General features: G+C 44.6%; 1 protein-coding gene and 1 pseudogene across 1 annotated transcript in view; both read right to left on the minus strand.

Moving 5' to 3' along the window:
- Positions 1-9280, minus strand: part of Map3k5 (mitogen-activated protein kinase kinase kinase 5) — a 221197-nt gene extending 211917 nt beyond the window's left edge. The window contains exon 1 of the mRNA XM_042262234.2: positions 8581-9280. Within this exon, the coding sequence (XP_042118168.1) occupies positions 8581-9040 (460 nt within the window). The 5' untranslated portion in view covers positions 9041-9280. The remainder of the gene's footprint in view (positions 1-8580) is intronic.
- An 8503-nt stretch (positions 9281-17783) lies between these two features.
- LOC121823312 (U6 spliceosomal RNA) lies at positions 17784-17876 on the minus strand (annotated as a pseudogene).
- Positions 17877-22004: the final 4128 nt, after the last annotated feature.

Consider the following 22004-nt stretch of genomic DNA (forward strand, 5'->3'; position numbering starts at 1 on the left):
AAGGTTAACACTGGGTATCTTTCTTCCATTGCTCTCTATCTTTTGGGTTTTAAAATAGAGTCTCTCAATAAACCTGAAGTTTATTGATTTGTCTAGACTAGCTGGCCGTGAGGTTACAGATCTGCCTACCTTCTCCCACAAATTCACCCTTCGGCACTGGAGTTACAAGAATCGGCCACCACACCTTTACTTCCTTCCTCTCCCTCCCTCCCTCCCTCCCTCCCTCCCTCCCTCCCTCCCTCCCTCCCTCCCTCCCTAATGTGGGTTCTGGAGATCTGAGCCCAGGTCCCCTGTTTGCACAGCAGGCCCCTTACAAACTGAGCCATCTCCCAGGCCCCAGTGTATTCGAGATTTTTAAATGAGGAAGAGTTTTCCGGCTTAGGAAATACTTGGTTTCATATAGTCTGTGGTCAGTGAATGGATGGACGGGCATTCCCTGATACTTACTAGGGCAGCTCTCCCGTGTGTCATGTTGAGCAAGACATTCACAGGTATGAATGAAAGAGGTAAGGGTGCAGGAAAGCACTGGCCGGTCAGGGCATTTTCAACTCCCCGCGTGAAGGAATACAACTTCCTGAATGAGGGAATCATGGACCACAGGCGGGTGCTCTCCTCATTGATGATTTCCCACTAAGAGAGGGGGTTTGTTTGGAAGGAGTGTGTTCTGACACTCTGTGTGTCTGGGTTAGCATTAAGTCATCGGGGACTGCCCCGCTATGCAGCGGATGCTCTTCACTTTTCTCTGTCTCTGTGTTTCTCTCTCTCTTTCTCTGTCTCTCTGTCTCTCTCTCTCTCTCTCTCTCTCTCTCTCTTCCCTTTTGTCTCCCCTAAGATAATCACCATGGTGTAGATTGTGGTTTTTTTGTTGTTGTTGTTTTGGTTTTTTGTTTTTGTTTGTTTGGTTTGGTTTTTTGAGACAGGGTTTCTCTGTGTAGCTTTGGAGCCTGTCCTGGATCTCATTCTGTAGACCAGGCTGGCCTCGAACTCACAGAGATCTGCCTGGCTCCGCCTCCCGAGTGCTGGGACTAAGGGTGTGCACCACAACTGCCCGAGGTAGCATGTTTTTTTGTCTCTTAGTTTTTATGCTTTTATTAAAAAGTTAATATAAAAATGACAGGAGAGGAGAGAAAGAAAAAGAATGGAAGAAAAGAGAGCCTTGGAGTCCCTGACCAAAAGAGCAGTCCCCTGTGGTTGTTCCGATTGGGACCGATGTCGTTTGAGGAGACCGGCTGGAAGAAGCCCTAAGAAAGCCCACGGAGTTGGTACCTTGTTGTGGAAACACACGCACACTCATTGGGCATGATGCTTAGGAATTCCCACTGCACACAAAGAAACTATGACCCAACTGAGCCCCAAGCAGGAACTAAGCAGGGCTCAAACCAGGCTTCTGAAACAGGAAGGAGGGGATAGTCCCTGTGGCTGTCACAGAGGAACTGACCTGTAGCGGCCAACTCCCAGGAGACCGGTGCTAGCCAAGAGCCCTGGTGAGACAAGCCAGTGCGATGCACTACGCGTAGGTCTCACTTAGAGAGGGAACCGGCTCGGGGTTTCAGCTGACAATGCCAAGCCAGCCAAGGGGAGGAAAGAAACACGATCATAGGACAGGAAGCATGTCCAGTCATGACTATCTGCTGTTGGCTATTTGGGGTAAGAAATGGGAGCGCTAAGAGGGAATCTATTTTTTTATACTGCGAACTTTTCTTTTTCTTTCTTTTTTTTTTTTTATTTTTGTTTTTTCGAGACAGGGTTTCTCCGTGTAGCTTTGCACCTTTCCTGGAACTCACTTGGTAGTCCAGGCTGGCCTCGAACTCACAGAGATCCACCTGGCTCTGCCTCCCAAGTGCTGGGATGAAAGGCGTGTGCCACCACTGCCCGGTGAACTTTTCTTTTGAGATTCACACACACACTTTTTTCTTGCAAAGTTCCTACTACAAATCATTTAGGAAATTCATTTAGGAGAATCATTCCAATCAGCCAGTTATTCCAGAAACCAAGAGGCGGTGCTGTGCTCCAGGTTTAGATGAGGCAGCAGGAGCAGACCCAATGGCATGCCAGCGCAAGAAGGAAGCATGTGTGGGTGACCACAGGGGCTATTCCTTTTTAAAGTCTAACTAGCCAGAGCGGGGTAGGTAGGTCGCTTGGTTTCCATGGACTTAACCATTGTTTCCTCTTTTGAAAACTGTCCTGAGGCTTCTCTCCCTACAGAACTAGAGTGAGTAAAAAATACAACGAGGCCGTTGGGCAGTTCAGGCCAGAGGCTGCAAACGCTAACTGCTGTGTTGATGGACGAAATAAAGTCTTCGCTCACCCGCGGCATCATGGGTGAACAATGAGAACTACCGAGTTTGTCCATCCCTCTACTAAAGCTGCGCTGGAACTGAGGAAGTTCTTACACTCCTAACCCTAATCCCCCTGCCTCTACCTCCCAAGTGTTAAGATTGCAGGCTTGGGCCACCACACTTGAAAAGTTTTCTTGTGGCTGTTATCCTCACTGTTGTGTGGCTGTTTTGTGGCTGTTATCCTCACTGTTGTGTGGATGGTGTTGCTATTTGGAGTGCTGGAGATCGAACTCAGATTCTTGCAAATGCTGGCCAAGTGTTCTAGCATGGAGTTATCTTCCCAGCTAATTTGGGATCCTTATTTGGATGAGTGTGTGCTTAAAATTTTTAAGTGTATGTGTGTGTGTGTGTGTGTGTGTGTGTGTGTGTGTGTGTGTGTGTATGTGTGTAGTGTTTACTTGTGCTTATACATGTAGAGGTCAGAGGTCAACATCAGGAGTCTCCCTTTATTGCGCTCCATTTTGTGTCATTGTGTTTTAAGATGGGCGTCCCTCACTGAACCTGGAACACGCCATTTTTGCGAGACTGGCTAGCCAGCAGACCCCGCAATCCTCTTCTCTCCAGTACTAGGGCTACAGACTCCCTTGGCCACACTCAGCTTTCACGTGGATTCTGAGGATCTGAACTCAGGTCCTCGGGTTTGTGAAGCACGTACTTTACCCACCCAGCCCTCCCCTAGTCCCTGATGACCTAATTTTTTAATATAAAACTATCTTTCCTTTTTAAGAACATTATATTAAGTTTTTTTTTATTTATCTTTCTCTATGTTATAATATCCTTAGTTGGAAAAATAAAGGGTTGGGCAAGTACATTTCAGTTCTCTTGAGTTTTGTTTTTTTTTTTTAACTGGTTCGTGGGAACCACTGGTTCATCGGGAATACACACTTCATCTTCTCCCTCAGAGTGAATGGCAATACTTACAGTGAATGGGCTGGACTTGAAAGCAGAAGTCGGCAGAGAGACTTTCAAGAACTCGGTCTAAGACAGAGGGGCACAAGGGTCGTGTTTTCCTTTACCAAACGAAACTGGAAGTCCTAAGATGGCGAGCTGGAGGCAAACAGAGGCAAAGCCTGGAAAGGTCAGAGGGCACTCTGGCGGGAGGGCCCAAGGGCCACTTTTAGCGCAAACTCGATTCCACTGAAAACACAATGCGGATGAAAATAGAAAAAGCTAAGTGCCTAGAACTTCAGCTAGCACATGCTTCCTTCCGGCTCCCCACTATGGCTACAACATGAAACAGCGGGCAGGAGATTGCAATCTGCAGCGAGTCGGGCTGAGAGGAAGGCCCCAGCAGATGCAATGATGGCTCACGGCAAGGAAAGGGGAAGTGGGCAGTCCAGCCAGACCAGTGCCCACCAAAAGGAAGGCAGGTGGCGTCGAGCCAAGCAGGGTCCCTAAGCCTTACGAGAGGAAGAGCGTTGACAGAGGTGAAAGTATTCCTACATCTTGCAGGCATCTCCTCTTTCACGGGAGCATCCTTCTTTTCCTGCATCCTCCCTCCGTCCCTGCCTGTGTCTGTGTCTGTGTCTGTGTCTGTGTCTCTCTCTCTCTCTCTCTCTCTCTCTCTCTCTCAGCCCCTCCCCTTCTCCAAGTTCATGCTCCTCCTACCAATGGAGGACAAGATGCATCAGAGCAAAAGCCACTGGCCTAAGACACATGAAAGTAATATCAAAACCCCAGCGTAAGGGATTAGAAACATCACTACCTGAATGTTTTAGAGTAGTGAATGGGTTCCGTATGCTTAAGCTAGCAAGACAGGCATCTGGAATCTGCCACCTCTAACACTGATGCTGAGAAAAGGTGTGTCGCGATCGTAAATCATTTAACCGGAATGAATCTGTTCGGCTTCTTTATGGCTCAGTATTTTCATAAGCAAAATAGACAGTGGAAGCCATTCGAGCAATACACATAGAACTGGTGCCCACAGAGTGTTTTTAAGAGCTGGGAATGTTGCTCAGCTGCTACAGTGCTAGCCTGGTATGCACGGAGTCCTGAGTTTGATCCCCCGTGCTGCATAAATGGGGGGCTGTAAACCCAGCACTCAAGAGATGGGAGTTAGAGGATGGGAAGTTCAAGGTCATCCTCCACTGCCTAGTAAGTTCAAAATCTGAGCACTTAAGGTCTGTCCAAAAAGGCAGCACCTTGTATCACTGCCACCTGTTTAATCTTTACAGGATTTCACTGCCTACCACGCAAGGGGCTCGGAGCAGGTGTGGTTTAGGTTGGTATCTAACCATCTCTGAGCGAGACTCACTTATGTATAAGGCCATAGCTATCTTTAAGACACATACGTGTTTTTCCCAACAGCACTAATTAGGCATGAATCAGCTTTACTTGACAGAATAAGAGAACGACAAATATAGTCCAGAAACAAACCAGAATAAATAATAAGACAATCCAGAATCCAGTGAAAACGTCCATTCCGATGTATTCTTCAAACAGACACCGGCAACATAGGGGACGTTGTAACAATACCAGCACTCCTTGTTCCGTTATCCATTCTACTAAGCTGAACTACTTGGGGTCCATTCTTCCTTTCTAAGTGCCACCACTCAAGCTCTGGGCTACTGCAACTGGGTGGCAGAGCTCCCATCCCGCATGAACAAGGTGGGATTGCCAGCACTGGAGAAGAATTAACAACAAAACAAGACCCAGGTCAGGCTGTCCTTGCTTATTCTCCCATCTGGCGTCAGGTGCCACCTCCTTTAAAAAGTTACCCTTTGACCAGGCGATGGTGAAGCACACCTTTAATCCCAGCACTCGGGAGGCAGAGGCAGGAAGATCTCAGCCCGTTCTGCAGAAGGAGTTCCAGGACAGTCCGGGCTACACAGAGAAACCCCTGTCTCAAACCAACCAAACAAACAAACAAACATAGCCTTCAATGAGGCTGGAGAGATGGCTCAGAGGTTAAGAGCACCGGCTGCTCTTCCAGAGTCCTGAGTTCAATTCCCAGCACCCACATCACGACTCACAACCATCTGTAATGAGATCTGGCACCAATAAATCTTTTTTAAGAGAGAGAGAGAGAGAGAGAGAGAGAGAGAGAGAGAGAGAGAGAGAGAGAGAAAACCCTTCAACCTACCTACTCTAGCTCTGAGTGCTGGGAATCTGTGGCTTCTGAGTGACCCTCACATAGGCTCTGTGATTCTGTGACAGCCCAGTCACAGGCTCCACCCTCCCACGGTCTCTGATCTCCTCAGGACCAAGGACAGGCCATAAACAAGCAGTTACAAATCTCTATGAGGTACAGTGAGTCATTTGCAGTAATAATACTGAAATTTTAAAGAACAGATCATTCCAACCATCTACTCTCCTAAAAGTTTAAAGGACTCACTCAAAAATCACAGAAGAAACAGGAACAGAATCCAGACCCCGAAGCTCCTGTTCCCAAACTCACACTTTCTTGCTTTCACAGATACACTGCATTCAGGGGAATCTTAGACATTTGATTCAATTCTCTCTCCACCTCTGCCCTGGTGAACTTTTCAAAGAAACCCTACTGGAAGGCACAAAAAAGTCTTTCTTACAAGTATATGACCCAAAGTAGAACTGGATAAACACTTAGCCCACCTGAAGGGGCCATGCCCTGTATCACCAGCATTCAATCTCCAGGTGAAGGTAGGGTAGGGGTGGAGAGAAAGGACCCTGACCCAGGGACCTGCCGTCTCTGTGCCTAGCGAGCCTTCGAGCTAAAACTGTCAACTAGTACAGTGTGATCGTCCACAGCCACACTCTCTGGCTTGCTTCGTTTGGTTTTGGTGTTGGAAAAGGAGTCTCATGGTGTAGCTCAGGCTGGCCTTTGACTCCCTGGATAGCTCAGGCTGCCCCCCAAACTCTCAACGGCACAATCATTTCTTAAGAGACTGTTTATGATGGTTCTCACAGCAGAGTTGGATAACTGTGAGAGAAACTTGAAAGATTGCAGAGTCTCAGATATTTATTATCTGGCCTCTGACAGAAAAACAAAACAAAACAGTTGTCCGGCTCCTATGAAAGGAGAGTGATCACTCTCTTAGACATCAGGGGAAAACCTAAGCCTGACTGCTATCCAAGCCCAAAGCCTTCCGTTTAGAAAGACAAGGGGTTAAGACAAAACTGACGCCATCCTCATTCCATCACTGCTTCATGCTGAATTAGGTATCTTCTAGCAGCCTGGCGGCAGTGACCCACACCTTTAATTCCAGCACTCAGAAGGCAGAGGCGGGCGGATCTCTCTGTGAGTTCGAGGCCAGCCTGGTCTGCAGAGGGATTTCCAGGGCAGCCAGGGCTATGTAGAAACCCTATCTTGAAAAACAAAACAAAAAACAGACAGAGATATCTTCTAGCTGGACAGAGACTAGACTCAGGCCTGTCTAAGTTGAAAGAAACAATGGGTTTCGGAGGTTGCCCACTGACAAGGAACCCCAGAGCACATCCTTTCTACTGTTCCTCACTGCACCTAAGGTCTCTGAAGACCTTTGCCAGCTCTTGATCCCAGGATCCCCCCAACAGAGCACGTCCTTTGATTCTAATAGCCAAGGTGCCCTACATAAAGGCAGCCAGAGGCCCCTGTGAACGTCTAGGATCAGCACTCTGCACTGACCAGTCACTGCCTACGAGTCCTAGGGCCAGCGATAGATTGGTTAGTTATCCCATCTGGTAAGTAAGGAACCGTCTTTTTCCCAGCCTGGCCACAGGATTAAGTGAGATAGAGTTCCAATGTCTGCGCTCTTCTAACCTTTCTCCCTTTCGAAGAGATGGGATTTGGACTAACAGAGGGGAGCCTTGTTAGGAAAGTTTCCTTCATATTAGCTGATGGTTTAAGAATTTTTTTTTTTCCGGGCTCCTAGGAAAAAATTTGCCCACTCGATCATTGCAATAAAAATAAGCTCAAGTTTTTATTTGGCTTTCTTCCTCTCATATCATTTGGTTCTTTGAAGCCTCTTCCAAATTATAATCCAAAAATAAGAGCGCTATAATTCTTAGAAAAGTTATGTTTATGTAATTTTTATAGCTAGCCACCCCGAGCGAGAGCCAAGCTATAATATATTATATTCATGCTCAGTTATGAAGACACAGACTGTTTAAAAAATACCCCAAACCAGAAACTCCTGGTTTATTTAGTCTGGCTCTCCCTAACATGAAGTTCTTCTTGTTCTTAAAATATTCAGCTTTGGCTGAATTCCAAAACAGACATAAGCCTACTTCAGGTGTTTGGACGAGAGGCTGTAAGAGAATTAGATTGAAATATAAGACCCCTGATCACAAATCTAAGAAGCTTACTGTTTTTGAAGAGACAAGGCCGGGTTTCCCACCACCACCATTATAAAAATTAGCAAGTCTGTTGACTTGGTTTCCCTGGGTTCCAGTAGCACGTTGCCATTCCTGACATTTGCTGACAGACAGCTAATCGCTGAGAACGCTAACACTTTCTGAAATCTGAAATAGGCTAAGAAAGGAGACATCTCCCTTCCACAGACTATATGCTAGCAATCACTTTAATGGCTAACCGAATCTGTCATTAAAACAGCATAAGAACTCTTTAAATGATGTTAAACTATAAACCCTTCCAAAACCTACCACAGTATATGGGGGGAGGGAGGGTGGTATTTTTAAAAAAAAAAAAAAACTGGTTCTTTGGGCAAGATTCTAACAAAGATCACATACACTTGGTGTAGTCCACAGTCGTTTTACTTTAGGATGTAGTTATCTGACCGTTCAAATAGGAAAGAAGATGGGAAATTCAAGTCACCGAAACCTGAAGGTGAAATGAGTTGGGCAAGGTCAGGCCATGCTTTGAAAACTCACACACACATACACACTCTGCACGCGGCTGACTGCTTGGCATAGGGCGTTCCGTACTCCCCAGAAGGCAGAGAGAACAGAACAGCACCTCGGAGGGCCACAGGTGTGTGTAGAAGGAAACCTAACGATACTGACTGGCGAGAACTGATTGAAACAATTATCTCGCAATGCTGAAAAGGTGTTCTTCAAGCCTTGGACTTGGACCCAGGGGCTCCACCGCCGGACAGCGAATAAATCAGCGAATCTCCCGCACAAATACAGTCTCCTGCACCAGCACCCCCTCTCTGCTAGGAGCGGCGGGCGCGGGGATAGCCCCGCAACCTCTCTGGTGGTTCCCAAGGCGCGTGATGTAAATAGGAAGCTTGCTTCCCGCCCATGAAAAACAAAACAAAACATTCTCCACGATGACGGCCAGGAGAAACACCTCGGCGGCCACGGCGAGGAAGCTGCCACTCACCTGCGTTGTAGAAACGGTCCAGCACGGCGGTTTCCCCGAAGTCCAGTTTCCCGAAATGCAGGGTCTCCAGGGTGGCGCCCACCACCTCGCAAGCCTCCCGCAGGCTCTGCAGGGCCTCGCTCTCGGCCACCACCAGCTGCCCCTGGCTCGCCTCGTTGATCACATATGCCACGGTGGTCCTCCGGCCGCCCCCGCTGCCAGAGTTGCCCCGGCCTCGGGTGGCGTTGCTCCCGGGGGTGGTAGTAGGGCACCCGGTGCCAGGAGCGGCCGCGCTCTCCACGTTCCAGAAACTGCCCGGCGGTGGCGGCGGTGGCAGAGGCAGCTGGCTCGGCTCGCCCTCCGCTGCCGTCTCCGCTCCTCCTCCCCTCCGGCAGCTGCCGCCCTCCGGGATGGTGCAGAAGCCCGCGGACGCAAAGGGCGGCACGGAGAAAGTGATGCCCTCGCCGGCTTCGGTGCCCATCTCTGCCTGCCGGGCTGCCGCGGCAGCGACCCCGGGGTCCCCAGCCCAGACGCACCGTCTGGCCAGCCACAGCTCCGGGCTGCTCCGCGCACGCCGGGCTAGGCAGCTGCCATCGCGCGCCGCGCCTTCGCCGCCGCGCCGCCGCCTCCGCTCGGGCGCCCTGTCCCCCGGGGCCACGCCGCTGCCCGGAGGCGGCTCGCCCCTCCTCGGCGCCTCCGTGGCCACGCCGCTCGCCCGCTGCAGGGTGGAGAGTCCACGGGGTGGGGACGCCAGCCGCGGCGAGCGGGAAGGGACCGAGCTTCCTCCTCTTGGCGGGCGGACCAGTCGGCGGCCAACCTGCGCGGCCGCTGGCGGCTCAAGGGCGCCGCGCTCGGGGAGCCGCGCGCTGTCGCCGGCGGAGCGCGGGCCGGGCGAGGGCGCCCTCTGGGTGCCGCGCGCTACCTGGAGAACACCTTACGCGCGGTGGGCGGGCTGCCCCGGGCCGCGTCCCGGAACCGCGGTGGCCGCACCCCAAAGGACCCGCCTCCCTGCTCGGCGGCAGCTCCCCTGCATCGGCTCCGGCGCCTCCTCCTTCCTTCCCCTCCTCTTTCACCGGATCGCCGCGCCCTCCGAGTCCCAGCGTCGGTCTGGCAGCTCCTCGCAGCCGCTCGTCGTCTCGGCCACCCGCCTCCGGCCGCCCACTCGTTTGCAGCAACCGAGAGCCTGGGCCCGCCCCTGGGGAGGGCGTTGCTGGGAAGCTGCAGCCTGGACCGAGCACACTGCTCCTGGACCTCAGAGAACCTGCAAAAGGGGCTGGAAAAACAAAAACAAAAAAACCCGGGCCGCGCACCCCTGCGGGATGGTGCTAACAAGTGTCTCTAGCCTGTACTATCCGGGTCAGCCCGCCAGGCGGTGGCAGCGCTGGGCACAGCCACCGCGCCTCGCACGGGTCCGCTCGTGGGCCGCGCGCACTCGAACCGCGTGTGGCGCTGGAAGCGCCGGGGTGACCCGCGTGCCGAGAGGCGGGAGGATCCCAACTAGCTCCCTAGAGCCCAGGCCTCAAGTGGAAAGTGGTTTATAAGTGACAGGGGCGCTAAATTTAGAAATGGTCGGCTAAATTTATCGTGGCAGCCGCTGGTACTTTTCGTTGTAAAATTTCCAGTGGCTTACGCTGTTCTCGTTAATGAGTAATTGATTAGCTTCAGTGCTGAATGATTTCATATTCTCGTTTAAAAATCCCCTCCCCCCCCAAAAAAATGCCAGATGCTTAACATAGAAGATGCGTGGGAAAATTATCATCCAGAATTGAGAGACGTTGATTTATTTCCTTTTATAAAAATTGAGCCACACACAAAAGAAATGGGTTTGAGCACAATCAAAAAGCTCGCACTTATTTTGAGAAGCAAAACCAGATGTGCAAATTCCCAGAGAGCTCTTCCAGAATGCTGTTAAGTCATGTTAGGAAAGCCAGAGCAAGCTGGAAGAGATAAAGGATTTGGATTTCCTAACTCGAGGTTAGTGAGTCAAATTATAAAAGAAGAAACATGAAAACTCCGTGCCAAGCTCCCCAAAACCTTACGTGGTGCTGCAGTGTAAGGGGACCTGGGGGAAGCAACAAATTCAGACTACAGCAATGCCCAATTCTTAAATTGTTACAGCATTTTATTGATAGTTTCCAAATAATAACATTTTCCTTTTTGTGACTTTATTGTACTCCCCAAAACAGTGGAAGCCTGGGAGGCTCATCTGCCACTCAAGTTCTTCTGAAGCAGTCATTAAGTTCATTTCCTACCGAATAGCATGGTCACCTCCAGTTTATAAAGCAGTAGGCACGCCTTGCCAGGCTGCCTTACAAGTGGGTCTTAAGTCTCCCATGTTTCGATGAGTCCAGAGGAAACCAGCCACCCAAGGTCAACACCGGATTGGGTTCATTTCCCCACACCATACACCAGCCAGGCTTCCTTACCTGTTAAAAATGGAACTAAGTGAGTACTTAGTACCTGTAAGGGCAAGTATTTTGCAACACAGAAATAAAAATAACTTCAGGACTGGTATTCAAACATCTAAAAGGAAAACATTATACACTTGATAACAAAATCTTTCCATGGCAAATATAGCGTAAAGTAGATAATTAAATGTTATCTGGGACCGATATCACAATCATGAGTTTCTAAAAGTAGGAAAAAGATAAAAATATCTTTTCTCAAAGTTGTATTTTACTTGTGTCTGCCTGTGGGTGTGTGGGGGTGCCCTCAGAGAGCAGGTGTCAGAACCCCTGGAGCTGTAGTTACAGATGGTTGTGAGCTGCCTGATGTAGATGCTGGGAACTAAACTGGGGTCCTCTACTAGAGTAGTGAGTGCACTTAACTAATGAGCCATCTCTCCTGCCCCTAGAAAATTCTTTAGAAAGATACCTAAAGCCATATACAATTCATGATCATGGAAATACAGGTGACTCTTTATCTAGAAAGAAACCCTGCTCTATTCACAAATACAAATTAAAAATTGTGCTAATATAACCACTTTCACTAAATATATTGGCAAAATTCCTGAAGTTTTACAACACACATTTTGAGACTGGATGTAAGAAAATAGACACTCTCATTTCTGGTGGAATGGAAAATAATGACGATCATGAGTTTGTTGGCACATGCTTATAATCCCAGCACTTGGGAGACTGAGCCAAAAAGATCACAAGTTTGAAGCCAGCCTAGGCTACCTAGCAAGCCAGGCACTGGTGTCCCACGCCTTTAATCCCAGCACTTGGGAGGAAGAGGCAGGCAGATCTTTGTGAGTTCAAGACCAGCCTTGTCTACAGAGAGAGATCCAGGAAAGGTGCAAAGCTACACAGAGAAACCCTGTCTCGAAAAACCAAACCAAAACAAAACAAAACAAAAATACAATTAAAAAAACTGTAAAGAGATATTGTTAATATCTAGCAAAATTACATGTACATTTATGCTTGACATAGAAATCCCACTTATAAAGATTTATCTCAAGAGTTGGGGACATGCAAGTGTCAGAACCCAAGTTGGGAGCCCCTCCCCCATCTCCAGCACTTAAAAAAGCCAGGCACACAGGGTGCCCCTGAATTCCCAGCCCTGGGAGCCAGGAGAGGACAGAGATTGGTGGGTCCCTGAAGCTTATTGCCTGGCTAAATTGATGAGCTCCAGGTCTAAGGAGAGATCCTGTCTCAAAAAATCAAATGTGATCAGGAGAGTGATTGAAAGACACTTAATAGTTGGCATTTGACCTCTACACACACTTACATATGCACCTGAATACACAGATATACACACATAAACATGTTCTACCAGTGTGTGCAAAGGGGGGGGGGCTGGGGGGGAGACTACATTGTTACATTACTGGAGTCTCCACCCCTGTTTTTTCTAGTATTGTTTTTTTTTTTTTTCAAATGAGCAGTAAGAAACCAAAGCTACATTTCACTTCCTTAAGAAAGTGGCAGCATGTTGTCTACATTTTGCTCTTTTAAAATACTTTTATCACTTCTTCGAGAATTTCATACTGTGTACTTTATGTTCATCCCCCACCACTTTGTATTTTTTAAATATTGCACTATCCTCAGAGAAGGGCAAGGAAACAATGGAGAATGAAAGAGATGAACCTCCTGATGAGAAGGAATGTCTAGATAGTGCTATGACAAACTGAGGCCAGCAGTCCTTGGGGATGCACAGAATGATGACAGTTCTTCGAGGCTGAGGCAGTTAGATTCTGAGAGAAGGAAGCCAGGAAGAATTTCAGGAATGTGAGTACAGGACTCTCTAAGTCTTGGTGAATGCTCCTCAGCACGTGTATAGGATAAAATGCTTCAGTTCAGGCAAGAGCCACCTCTGGGCACAGCCTAAGTATCAGGGGGATCTAAAATGCACAAATCCCTCAGCTGACACAGATCCAGGGATAACTAATGTGATACCCTACCCTCCCTTAGCCAGGGTAGAGACCTCGCAGAAGACATGGAACATTCTAAAGAGATCCCCAAATACCACAACTTAAAAGAGAGCAGAGCATTCTAAAGGGCATTTTAGGTGTGATCTGGATTAGCTTCAAAACCAGAAAGTTCATCCCAAAGTAACTAATTGCTTATCAGAAAAATCTAATCAGAAAATCTAAATTTTGGAAGAGCTAGAACAAGAGTATTCAATGGGTAAAATACATATGACTTGTGCCAAAGCTCCCTGAACAAGAACAAAAAAAAAAAAAAATGACTCTTAATAAAGAGAAAAATACAGTGACAGAGAGGACCAGATGAGGTAGCAGAGACATCAATACAGTTATTAATTATTGAAAATATAGGATGCAAATGAGGGCACGAGCATATTGATGAGAAAAAACAACACAGAGCCAAATGGAATGGTGTAGAAACAGTTTCTAAAATTTGTTTCCTTCGTTAGTTTCAGTTTGAGTTTTTAGAGACAGGGTTTCTCTGTGTATGTAGCCCTGGCAGTCCTGGAGCTCACTCTGTAGACCAGGCTAGCTCCAAACTCAGAAATCTACCTGCCTCCTAAATGCTGGATCCAAGGCATATGCCACCATGCCCAGATTAAAATTTATTTTTAATTAGATGCAATTAGCAACAGATTAGACACTATGGAAGACCCAATCTGTGAACCTGAGTAGTACTATGCAATGCATAAGTACACATACTCATTCGATGTAAAATTTTACCTCAAGATCTCCTCTAAGTGGAAGATTCACTGGAAGGTCTTACACAGCTCAGCATGTGGTTTGGACTTACATCCAGAAGAATCGGTCCCAAGATTCTAGCTAGGAATTTTCCAAGCAGAGTCACCCAGGACACAATTCCCACATGCAGTACGTGGTAACAATGCACCTGAAATGTTACCTACCAGCAAAGCTCAGAGCCTGGGTACCCAGGCATTCACAAAGATTCCAGACTCCATAAGGAAAGCAGGTGCCCAGCATGAACCTTGCCCTTTGCACAGTTTAGGCACAGCAAGCTATTTTTAGCAGGGGATGAAGGAAATGCTCAGAAATCCAACCTTGAACACCGACCTTTCTAAGAATAGTAGGTCTCAAGTCTGCTACGTTGACTCTTCTCTGAATTTTTCCAAGCTGTTCACCATGGATATGTGTAGTTTGCTGGAGTCTCTTATGATTTAACAAAGCTGTTTTCCTTAATAAAAACTGTATGAATAAAAATAAAAAGCAATAACTGGGTCATCAAAACATTATGCTGGACAAAAGATAAGGATAACAGAAATGCACATATCAGTAGTATGGAACATAGAAAAGACAAATACAGCTCACAGAGACAGAAAGTAGGTCAGTAGCTCTCCAGAGGGGGCAGCCCAGGATGTAGATAATAGATTGGTATATTGGATAATTAATGTACAAAACTGTCGAATAACTTCATTGAAGTAGTTACATGGGATTATACATTTTTGCCTATTCATTGGAGTATACAGTTAGTTGGGCATGATGGTAGGTCTGTAATCCCAGCATTCAAAGCAGGGGTGTAGAATCACATATTCATGGCTAGCCCATGCTATACAGTGAGTCCCCGGCAGTAGTGAGAACTGGTCTCAAAATTAACTAATGAAAGTTTGTTTATTTCATAGTATGGAAAAAACTCAAAACAGTGGAAAGGGGGGAATAGGTAGAGAAGACATGAATAAGACATTTCTTTTTTTTTTTTTTTTTTTTTTTTTTCTGAGACAGGGTTTCTCTTGTGTAGCTTTGCACCTTTCCTGGAACTCACTTGGTAGCCCAGGCTGGCCTCGAACTCACAGAGATCCGCCTGCCTCTGCCTCCCGAGTGCTGGGATTAAAGGCGTGCACCACCACGGCTGGGCCAGACATTTCTTATTTTGTAGATTTTTACTTTGGAGTTATGATACTGTTATACGCAATTACAACAATAAAGGTTAGAAAAGCAAGCTCTAAAAATAAAAAATAAAACAATAGTAACTAGCCTAGGATATGTCTCCTTGATAGGTCAAACATGGGAGAATTTGAACAAAGATAAGGACAATAAGTCCAACTAATTAAAACACGCTGTGCACATTTAAATTCATGAATTAATAATGAAGCTACAAAAACTAATTGGTTAAACATGGATAATGTGGGTGAACGGGCAAGAAGGGAAAGAAGTTGAAAGGAGGGTATTTTGAGGCAGTTGGAGGGGGTGGGGTAGATATGATTGTATATCATATTTCATTGTATACATGTAAGAAATTATCAAAAATAAAGAAAAAATTAAAGAAAAGATGGCCACACATAGAGAAATTCTTTGCTGAATATGGATATATGGCAGGGAGAGGTTAACATACTAGTCTGTCTACTTTTATTAATGTTTAAATTACTCCACTCTAAGAAACAAAAATACTCTGGAAAGATTTTTTAAATACCTTTAAATAATAGAGACTTTTTATCATTAACATGCATGGGAAACTGAATGTCTAAGATAAATTAACTTATATTGACTTTAATTTGTAAAGTCAATGAATTTCAAACTCAACTTCAGCTTTTGACAAACAGACCCTAAACTTTACATGATAGTCAATAATTAAAACTAACCACTATAATAGTGAAAAGTGAAAAGGGCTGACTTATTCTATCTGAAAACAGGACGGTGTGTGTGTGTGTGTGTGTGTGTGTGTGTGTGTGTGTGTGTGTGTGTTTGTGTGTGTGTATTTCAGATACATATAAATGTATACATATATGTATATATACATAGAGAGGAAACATTTAAATAAACGTCAAAAACAGTAAGTTACAACAGGACAAGTGTATGTTTTAAAAAACAGTATTATTTGAGTAGAAATGAATAATGCTAAAGGGAAAAACGTGGAGAAAAAGAATTCAGAGTGGTTAGAAAATACATTTTCTTCCAGGGAAGAAATAGAGATAATCAACTTCTCTTCTCCTGGCATGCTCTTAGGTAGAGAGATGTCACTTACCTGACAGCTGATATTTACTATGTTCTATATACTTGATCAACAACATAAATGAGGCCGGTATAACTTATCATTAACAACGTTGCATTTTCCTTCATTTACTCTCCTTGAGAATTTGGCCTTCTCTTTAAACCATTCTGGGTTTTCACAGATTTTTATCTCATAGGCGTCACTCTATTTTTAAGTAGTATTTTTAGTTATTCTTTGAAAATTTCATACATGCTTATGGTGTATCATGAGCATACCTACCCTACACCCCACCTTCAACTATTGCTAGAGCCCTCTGAAAACATCGCCCTCCCAACTTCATGTCCTCCTTCATTTGTTTTTATAGCCCACTAAATCAAATCAGTGCTTCCCAGAGTTGAGTAACAGGGTCGATCTGCATCTTTGTAAAACCCGAGACTTAACTATTAGAAGAGATTCAGAACTGCATCCCCCCTCTTTCTTTGAAGTTCCTTGCTTGTTTTCCTGCCTTTGAAGTCTCCATTCTTCTCCCACGCACCATTAAATTTCCTTCTGTTTCTTTGAGCTTACAACAAACTTCACCTTTTAATTCCATACAAATGCTTTCACAGTCACCCTTTCTGAATGAAAACAGTTTCCGGTGAGATAATCATGCCCCTCATCAACCGAAGTTGCCTACTCTCTGTGAAAGCATGCCTGGACTGTGCAAGTTTTAGATAAACACCCATGCACCCTGTCATTTCCAAATCAATAGACTTCCAATGTTAGTGTGATTCACAACATTCCTTGCCTCTTTTGGGAAATAACTGGAACTTTTACCTGTAAAACAAATGACCTTATACTTTAAACCCAAGCCTTAACATTTATAAATATTTAAAATCTATTGTCAACTCTCTGCCTGCTGCTTCCCTGGAATTCTTCTGTTCAAATACAGGCAGTCCTATTATCCTGTATATTCTAGGCTTATTGTGACTTCTAATTGTAAGATACCCAGACTATGCAGAAGTTGATTTCAGGAAACCTGGCCTCTCCAGACCAGGTGTTTTCTATTCATCTAAGGTCAGGGCAAGCTGGGTGTGGTGGCACATCCCTTTAGTTCCAGCACTTGGGAGGTAGAGGCAGGTGGCTCTCTGTGAGTTCAAAGACAGCCTCATTTACATAGTGATTTCCAGGACAGCCAAGGCTATGCAAAGAGACTCTGTCTCAAAAAAACAAAAACAAAAACAACAAACAAACAAAAAAACCAAAACCAAAAAAAGAAAAGCAGAAACAAAAAAGGACTGGATAACCTCTAATGTAGTGCAGCATTTTTATAAGGCACATATTCTGGTCATTCTAAGCCCACTATTTCAAGAACATTTTCTGTGGCCAGCTCCTCTTCAAAGTGGAAAACAGTAAGAGCTGCCCCCCCCAGGGGTGACCCTAACTAGTGTTGTATGGCCATACATAGATGGGGGGAAGCATATATGCTACATGAAACCGAGCCTTGGTCTTAAGCCCGGCCTTGTGTATGCATGGGTCCACGGAGGAGGTGGCAACCCCAAGAGAAGGGGCAGAGGTGTGAGCAGAAGAAATTGATGGCCACTGCAGAGGCTCGTGGCTGCTCCTTGTAGCTTTGAGGAAACTGCGGGCCCTAACAGTTTCGAGATGAATTCCCGTAACATTAGTCCCACCCACTTTTCCTTTAGCCTTTGTGACATTATCAGTATTTCCTAAGTTCTCAAGTCTTAAAGCACACAGGAGAGACTGCTGTGATCTCTAGGCCTACTAGCCAGCATGAACAGGATTGGATGAGAGTCCGCAGAACACTTGAACGACAACAGCACTTCATGTTTATACTGCAAATGACTTTTTTTTCCCTTAAATATGGAACGCTGCATGTCATCCTTGTGCAGGAGCCATGCTAATCTTCTCTGTATTGTTCCAGTTTTAGTATATGCTGCAGAAACGAGCACACAAATGACTTTTTAAAAGATTTATGTTTTATTTTCTAAATATGTGTGCATGCCTTTCTGTGTCTGGGTATGTGAATGTAAGTGTAGATGCCTATGGAGGCCAGAAGAGGGCATCAGATCCCATAGAGCTCAAATTACAGGCAGATATGAGTTGCCCAATATGGATTCTGGGAACCCATCTAGGTCCTCTGCAAGAGAAGTACATGCTCTTAAGTGCTGAGCTATCTCTCGAGCCCCCACCAATGAGTTTTGACAGTCTTATCACACCATTACGGCTACTTGTAACCAAATACAGTAATTATATTTTTATCATGTGTGTGAGTACAATTCTGCCTGCCTCATCTCTTAAGTGTTTGCACATCTCAGCTGGAGTCCCTTCTTCCTTGAGCCAGCCCATGCAGTAGTAGAGAAGGGCCCTGCAAATAATGTGGTTCCTATTGTCGTGGTCATTCCCATGCTTCCTGACAATTACTTTTGAGAAAGAACTCTGGGATGTTTGTCTCATGGCCAGTCTTCTCATTTGTGCTCTCCGTGCTGTTGCTAGCATGGAAGGAAGACTTTAAGAACTCTTTAAGGGGCTAAGTCGGTGTATTCTATTTCAATGAACAATTATTCAGACTTTGCAAAGGAAATACTTTCATTATTTTCCCCCCAGATGTTTATTGGATGCTCTAAATCCACATTAATTTTTAGTTGGGCTCTTTATCATTCATCATTTATTTCTCTGCTTGTTTATAATTCCTTCCACATGCCTTTTAAGTTTGGATTGGTTTAACGGGAATATGCTGCGCATTCCCTTGAAAACAAGACACTTAACAATTGGCATTAGCAAACTCTTCATTTTCTGTTTATAACTTGTGGCCTTAAGAAAAGATAAAGAGAAAAACAAGCATCCTCTTTGCTTAAGTGAAATGGCATGTTGCTTTTTGTATTTAATAACTTTTATTGGATTTTACTTAATTTCTGTGTAGATTTGATTAATATATGGTCATAATATTCATAATATTATTACTTTTTACTGGTGCTAATAATAAATAAATGATAATTAAATTTAGAAAATACTCACAAAAGCCATATGTCAGAGAAAAATGTTTTAATTGTGTCAGAGCCTGCCGACAGTCAGCTGGATAGCTGGGTAGAGGCGTGCAGATTGAAGAGACAATGAAGAAGACAGAAAAGAGTTGGAAGGTCTGCTGGTCAATGCTGGACAGCCCCGAGTTTATTTCACAACCAGCTTACATACAGTCTTGAAGGACAGAGGTAGAACAATGCACAGTCCAGGCATTCAACCACTATCTATCCTGCCTTGCGTCAAGGAGCAGGCAGTTTCATATTCTATCCCCATGTACCTCTGCCTGGCATCAGCAGCCTGCATCTAGCTAGATAGTGTGTTCCTTCCTATGGGCTAATCAGGACTTTCTCACAGCTCTTCAAGGAGACTCTGCAGGCTAATCAGGACTTTCTCATAGCCTTGGAGAAAACAAGCCTGAACTCTATTGACTCAGAATAGACTTCAGATTCAGACTGGGAGACTGAGTCAGTTGTGGGCTCCCACATAATTGAAATTTCAGTTTACATACATAATATATGCATAATGGTATAGCATAAGGAAGTTAGTAAAATACTTTTGAATATAGATATAGAAAAGTTTAAGTATTAGCAAAAAAAGTCTGAGAATAAAAGAATGGAATTATGAATCTAAAGAGAACAAGAAATGATACTAAATTTAACTAAAAGTTAAATTCAAATACTTACACAAACTGTTAAGTAGGTATCTCTAAGCCTTTGGTGTGCAGATGATCAGAGATAGTGCCAATGATCTCTACTTCCAGGGATTTTTATTTGCATAAATCCCATCACCCCCATGAAGAGTGTGGGTTGGGTTGACATAATCACTTGCTTATAGAGGATACAGCAAAGAATGGACAAGGCTTCCACGATGAGGTTATAGAAATCTTTTAATGTCCTCCTGCTCATTCTCTCTCCCTCCCTCCGTCCCTCCCTCCGTCCCTTCCTCCTTCTCTCCCTCCGTCTAGGAAAAGCCATTTGCCATGTTGTGAGCTGCCATGTGCAAAGCCTTATGTGGTGAGCAACTGAGGGATGTCTCTGGCCATTTAGCCAGCAAGGAACTGAACCCAGCCAACAATGAAGTGCGTGAGCTGAGGCAGTCTTGTCAAGCCTGCAGATGAGAACAGAGCCCTGCCCCTTGATGGCAGCCTTGTGACAGAGTGGGTTTTTAATCCAGAGATACAAGGAGACAGTACATGATTGTTTTCAACTGTTAAGATTAGGGAAACGTGTCACACAGCAATAGTTAACTAATACAATAATAGTATCCAACAGCTATTGCTTTTAGAATCTACTGGGTGCATTAAGAGCAGTACACAGTTTTTATTTCCTTTTAAATGACATTAATTTCCAATAACCTTGAACTTATGCCATTTTGCAGCTATTGAAATTCCTGAGGAAATATTTTAAGGGGCAATGATATGAGTTGGGGTAATAATTTCTTATTATAAGTAAAACTGAGCAAAGGAGAATCCTCATTTCTGAGTGATTGTGAAGGAGGCTAAGAGAGAATGGGACTTAGAAGTTTCTCTTTTCTACAGGAACTGAGGATAATGATTAAGCCAACCTAGGAAGTACACAGCCTCTACCAACTGAGAACTCACAGTTAACCACACCTGCCATCTACGTAACCACACAGGCTTCCGAGATGAGATTGTCAAGATGGAGCTGTAAAGGAACCAACTGATTATGACCTGTGTGAGCCTGCAGAGGAGGTGACTATCCCGCATCTCCCCAGCCACTTAGACAAGGCAAGGGCCATCATGACATAGGATCAGTAGCTGAGAGTCGACCTGGAGATGTCAGATTCTCTCCATCACACAAGCACAGGACTTAGGTTTAATCTCAGGTCTCCAACTTAAGCCTTGTTCTCTTAATGTTGCCTTTCCATAAAGCAAAGGGGGCGGTGATGTATATTCTCCTACATTTACATTATATCAGCTACCTGAAGTTTTAGTTTGGGTGGGTTTTTTTCTTTGTACCTATGAATGAAAATAAATATATTTTCTATACCAATAATCTTATTAAGAATCCAATTTCTTAATGCAATAAAACATACATTCTAGTCTTCCCCAGGTAAAAGCATACTAATTGGTTACTGAATGTCAAATGGTCAGCCTTGAAAACGTATACATACAAGTAACATTGTACAGACTGAACAGGTGATATGATTTTACTGGTGTCTTACTAGAAAACTACTTACAATTTAAAGAATGAGAATTGTTTCCTTTTATTTTCATTAAATTATTTGAGGTCACAGTGAGTTGGTTTCAATGAGTGTTTGGAAAACCATTTTAGCATTCTAAAACGCTAACCCATTTCCTTGGCCCACACCAAAAGGAATATGCTCATCTTTTATTTTGTTACTATTGAAGGAAAGTCTAACACAGCTTGATCTTCTAAAATTGATTGACTCTCGTTCTATTTCTGTGTGTAATTTTATGCTGACTAAACAATTTTCTGTTAAGAATGAAGATGTAAAAAGATGAAATAAATGAAAAAGTTATAAAAATCATACATTATATAAAATTTACCATTTAACCCTTTCTAAGTGTGCAGTTTTGTGAAGTGTACATTTGCACTGTTGTACCAACACCACCGTTCAAATGTTTCTAGTACTTTTGCATCTTATCAAACAGAAACTTCACACTCATTAAGCAATCTAACTCCCCATTCCCACTTCCTCCCCAGTGACCCTAGGTACTTCATATGAGTGAACACACACATAGTATTTATTCTTTCCTGGCTGCTTTATTTAACTTAGTACAACATCTTCAAAGTTCATCCATTGAAAAATATCCTTCACCTTAAGTCTCAGTAGCATCCCACTATTACATACTTATTACATTTTCATTTATCTGATTACTGCCTGTCACAGTCTACCATAGCAAAAACTTTATAACAGAGTAGTTCATAAACAACATTATTACTTCTCATTCTTCTGGAGTCCGTGATCAAGATCCAGCAGATCTGGCCGGTGGTAAAGGCTCACTTTTTGGTTCACAAACAGGTGAACCTGCTTACGGTTTCTCATATGATAGAATGGGGAAAGGGTCTC

This window comes from Peromyscus maniculatus, chromosome 16 (assembly GCF_049852395.1).
Source record: "Peromyscus maniculatus bairdii isolate BWxNUB_F1_BW_parent chromosome 16, HU_Pman_BW_mat_3.1, whole genome shotgun sequence".
Taxonomy (NCBI): Eukaryota; Metazoa; Chordata; class Mammalia; order Rodentia; family Cricetidae; genus Peromyscus; species Peromyscus maniculatus.